Source organism: Argopecten irradians, chromosome 16, assembly GCF_041381155.1.
Source record: "Argopecten irradians isolate NY chromosome 16, Ai_NY, whole genome shotgun sequence".
Classification (NCBI taxonomy): Eukaryota; Metazoa; Mollusca; class Bivalvia; order Pectinida; family Pectinidae; genus Argopecten; species Argopecten irradians.
Genome location: NC_091149.1, coordinates 654,715 through 659,095, shown reverse-complemented (window position 1 = coordinate 659,095; position 4,381 = coordinate 654,715). Strand labels below are relative to the sequence as shown.

Below are 4,381 nucleotides of genomic sequence, written 5' to 3'. Positions count from 1 at the left end.
AAAATCAAAGATAGATTTAAATGTGTAATAATACATGAAGCTGAAATATATCAAAAATTCTAGTCTTAGAAGTACATTGTATTACACACTCTATGTACAGAGATAATAATGATTTTGACTTTATGCAACCCAAGGAAAAGGAGGAAGATCTACAGCATATATAATATATTAAAGAATTGGACGAACGGAAGGACGGACGGACAGATGATCAGTGCCCAGTTCCATGATTATTCCTTAACTTAAGGAATTCCAGGGCCCAGCACCATAAACCTATTCTCAGACAGATTTTTTACTCAAAAACATGATTTAACATAAACTTGAGTCAAAAATTTGTCAGAGAATAGGGCCCTCTGAACTTAAAATATTCCCCACAGAAAAGCAATTGTAACATACATATAATTATCTACATTTATCCTGCAACTGTCCCACATACTGACCGATAACTACTGCCGGATAAACTTGTGCTTTATCCGTCAATACGAAATGCTTTATCCGTCAATACGATCACGTGGATTTGTTCCAAATCTGACGGAACTTTTTCTAACTTGACCCAGAACTTGAACCTTCCGGTGAATGAAACGTCATTCGGTCCCGCTAAAACGTGACGTCACATTCACCGAAATGACGTCATTTTTACGATATGGAAAATCTCGTATGGCGTTGTCGTCTTTTTCTTGGCTCATGGCAAAGGTATGTACTGTAAAGTAATTCTTTAATGGGTATTTATTGTTATTTGAGTATTTTCATTTCCTTTCAGTGATATTCACTCTGAATAGAATTACGGTGACTGTTTGTGAATGCGCTTATTTATTTCCCACGGCAGTAAAAAGGAGTACACTTTCATTCGGTTAAGTGAATGAATCTTTACCTCCGCATCAAAGAAGCGACTCGCTTCGAGCGAAACCAAGTAAATAACTGTCAATTTGCTTTCTTTTTGAATGACATAATGGTTGCAGGATAAACAGAATACACGGTTAGTATCTTACAATACAAGTTTTATTTTGGTGCTCGACACGGAAAGCCGAGATGACTCGGCAAAGCCTCGTCATCTCGACTTTCCTAAGTCTCGCACCAAAATAAACCTTGTATTGTAAGATACTAACCATGTATTCTCTATATATAAGCCTTCCTTAAAGGCCCACTACCTTTCCGAAACGGCTTTTAATTTTTAAATGGGAATGTAAAACAAGATCGATATTCTTGCAGAGTCTTAAAAATTATTAACTTACCGTTAATACTACATTTATCATCACCCTCTGCACGATTTGATTAAAATAAATAAAATGCTTATTTTCATAACGCGGGTCGTATGATGTTTCCCGCCGTCGTCCTAAATACCGCGCGGTAGTTGACTATCACTGCGCCAGACGGCAAAACGGCGAATTGACTCTCCACTGTTTTCATATATTACGCAGGAAATCTTGCATATGTTTGGTGTCGTAACCTTATTTCAGGTCATCGGTATGCATTTTCTGATGTTATTAAGTTTTTTTAAGAAACCTTTATATTTTGCTCCGGAAAGGTAATGGGCCTTTAAAAGTTACAATTATTTCCTATGGAGAATTTTAAGAAAATGAATTTCTTAAATTTGTGGAATATTCATGTACCTGGACCCAAGACTGTCAGCATTTCTAACTATTTTGTTCATTAGATCAACTAATGAGACAAAGCAGCTAAAAGGCTGACAGTATCCTGCTGATCATCAAAATTACTTAACAGCTTTTCTAATAATTTAATTTGCAGTGCCGATTTCTTCATTTCTTGCTCGAAGTACCGGCACTGCACCTCATACACGTCTTCAGCTGTCTTCCTCTTCTTCCTTGGGTTGGATGAAGGCCTTCCACCTTCTTCACAGGATCTATGAATACAATCAAAGCAAATTTAGAAATTCTAAAGGATATACCTGCTGTAATATATCAATTAATTAGTATATTTAAATGGATACAATATAACATACACTAACACACACAATATTTTGATAATAAAAAAGTCATGCATTTTATCATAATAAATAATGTTAACAAAATTTAACAATTGTTTATTTTTATCATTGTTTTAGTTACTTAATTGTATTATATGTGTGTGTGTGTGTGTATGTGTGTCATGGGATATACAGTTTATACATGACTAAAGGGACATAATCAGTGACAGTGGATTTATTAATGATGTACTAATGATTTTAACCTTTGATTTTAGCAAATATAATATGCTTTGGTCATACATGACTCGTGCTCTACATTAAATCAATTATAAATTACCTTTTCTGTCCCACAGTGGATGATGTAGAGGCTGTTGCAGTTGGTACTGGTTCCACAGGTGCTCTCTCAGCTGGTGTTGCTGCAACATCCTCTACATCATCAGCAAACAACTGCTCAGGAGGTCGCTCAGCAATCCTCCTGATGGCAATGTCCCACACTCTCTCCACAGAAGCCAGCTGCTGAGAGCTGCTGTTTCCAGCTGTACAAAGAAAGATAACTCCTATGAACAAGTTTGACTAATTTACAAACAAACGAATAAGAAGAAACAGACTATAGTTTATAATCTCTATTTTTAATCAAGTATAAAATAGTTTTTTGACACATATCCTTTAAATGTAATTACTATACGAAAGAACTAAGTTATCTTATATAAGTAAATATCAATTTTGGAAACGTATACTGAGAATTATCGAGGTGAAATATAATTATTTATTAGTCAGAGGGTACGATTTGGGTGGACATAAGCGGCCTTATCATGTCGAATTCACGTGGAGAAAATGCTACTGCTGCCATTAAGCCTGGGCAACACATTTACCCTATACAACACTCTCTAAAATAACAAAAGGTATGTCAAAATGGCTTAATACAAGCAAATGATCGATGCGACGTTCTGTTTTTGTGACCCCGCTGCGTGGAGTTCTTTGCAAAGTTGAGAAACATCTCGATTGCTATATTTAGATTTTTAATGGCCGACCCCACGTGATCAGTTTGTTGTCACAGACGCTTTAAAATGGCAGCAGACGACAGTTTCATCCTATCTTAGTTTTCTCTCACTTTATATTTACCCATGACTGAATGAAATATCAATAAAATAAACGTTTCTACTTATAGTTCAATTGATAACGATATTTAATTCTTTGATATTGCTTGAAAAACGAGTGAAGCTGTACCATAAATTACGAAATCCGATATGAACTTTCAAAGTACGGCGAGTGAACATCTTACCATTGTAGAACGAAGCTTGATTAAAATGATGAATATCGATCATACATTGTTAAATTATAATTCATATTACAAGCGATGCCCATTTGAATGAAGTGTTTTGTTGCATTTCTAATTATCATTCAAACATTGACGCTGGGTGTTTATGTCTGGAAAAAAACCTTTGTTTTGTATAAGGTTTTCACTAACGTTTACATCAGTTAGAACACATTTTTTTATATCGACTTAATGTAACAAATTCAAACATTTCATATGAAGTAAACATACCATCAAGCTGTGAAACAGCAGTCTCCTGTCCACCAGGGACTCCAATAAAGGCTGCCGTGTCCTGCATGGCATCCACTATTCTTTCTTCTGCAACGCTCAGCGCTGCAGGGGGAGGCCCGCCTCCTGTCTTCTGTCGCTCCAGGCGATGATTGGTGAATTTTTCCTTCGCACTGCGAGACATGTTCCGCCAGCGGTTCCTTACTTCTTCTTCTGACCTGCAGGCTACCCCCAGGGCATTCACCTCCTCTGTAAGTTTCTTCCAGAAGTCCTGCTTCATGGAATTGGTGAGATCAGTCGAGTGCCTGCCTCTAACGATGTCCAGCATCTCTGTAGCCCTGCTACTAATCAACGAGTTTTCCTGCGTCGTAAAGTTAGCCTTCCTCTCCCTCTGTTTGCCTGCCATGATGGAGGATCAAGCATGGGCTAACTGCAGACACACCCACTTGCATTTTGGGAAAAAGTGCGAAACTAACTGTCGCTAGAGCTAACTTTACTTAATTAGTGATTAATTTTTTGTGTTAGCTAACGACTGCGTTAAATATGTTTGAACAACACTATTTAGCGCAGATGTTAACTAACGCTAATTAAGAAGTTAACGACTCGTTAAATTTAACGATGTCGTTAACTTAACGATAGTTTTGAACAACCGGGCCCTGGGTTCTGTCCCCTGGCCGAGACACACCAAAGTCTATAAAAGTGGTAGTTTCTGCTCCTGCTTAGCGCTCAGCAAACGGGGAGTGGGACGACTGGTTCGCCCGTTGTCAGTATAATGTGACCGGATGGGGTGTGTTGCTTGGTGTCTTCGGCGGCATGCTTCAGTGATATAGCACTATAAAAAGGGCAATAGTTCCACTATACAACAAGACATAACATGAATTTACAGCAGTCTCCCAAAACACGCACCTCGCACAACA

The 4,381-nt window shown here is 37.7% G+C and overlaps 1 protein-coding gene across 1 annotated transcript; it reads right to left on the bottom strand.

The window, feature by feature from the left end:
* Positions 1-1,539: 1,539 nt before the first annotated feature.
* LOC138310588 (myb-related transcription factor, partner of profilin-like) lies at positions 1,540-4,118 on the bottom strand. The gene is made up of 3 exons (XM_069251856.1): positions 3,468-4,118; positions 2,259-2,457; positions 1,540-1,858 (listed from the first exon to the last, which is right to left on the bottom strand). The coding sequence occupies exons 1-3, from the start codon at positions 3,868-3,870 to the stop codon at positions 1,657-1,659; spliced, it is 804 nt and encodes a 267-aa protein (XP_069107957.1). The 5' UTR covers positions 3,871-4,118; the 3' UTR covers positions 1,540-1,656.
* Positions 4,119-4,381: the final 263 nt, after the last annotated feature.

Coding starts and splice junctions, on each gene's coding strand:
- LOC138310588 (XM_069251856.1), bottom strand. CDS start 3,870: ATGGCAGGCAAACAGAGGGAGAGGAAGGCTAACTTTACGACGCAGGAA. Junction 2,458..3,467: donor TGCTGTTTCACAGCTTGATG/GTATGTTTACTT, acceptor TTCTTTGTACAG/CTGGAAACAGCAGCTCTCAG. Junction 1,859..2,258: donor TCCACTGTGGGACAGAAAAG/GTAATTTATAAT, acceptor TTGTATTCATAG/ATCCTGTGAAGAAGGTGGAA.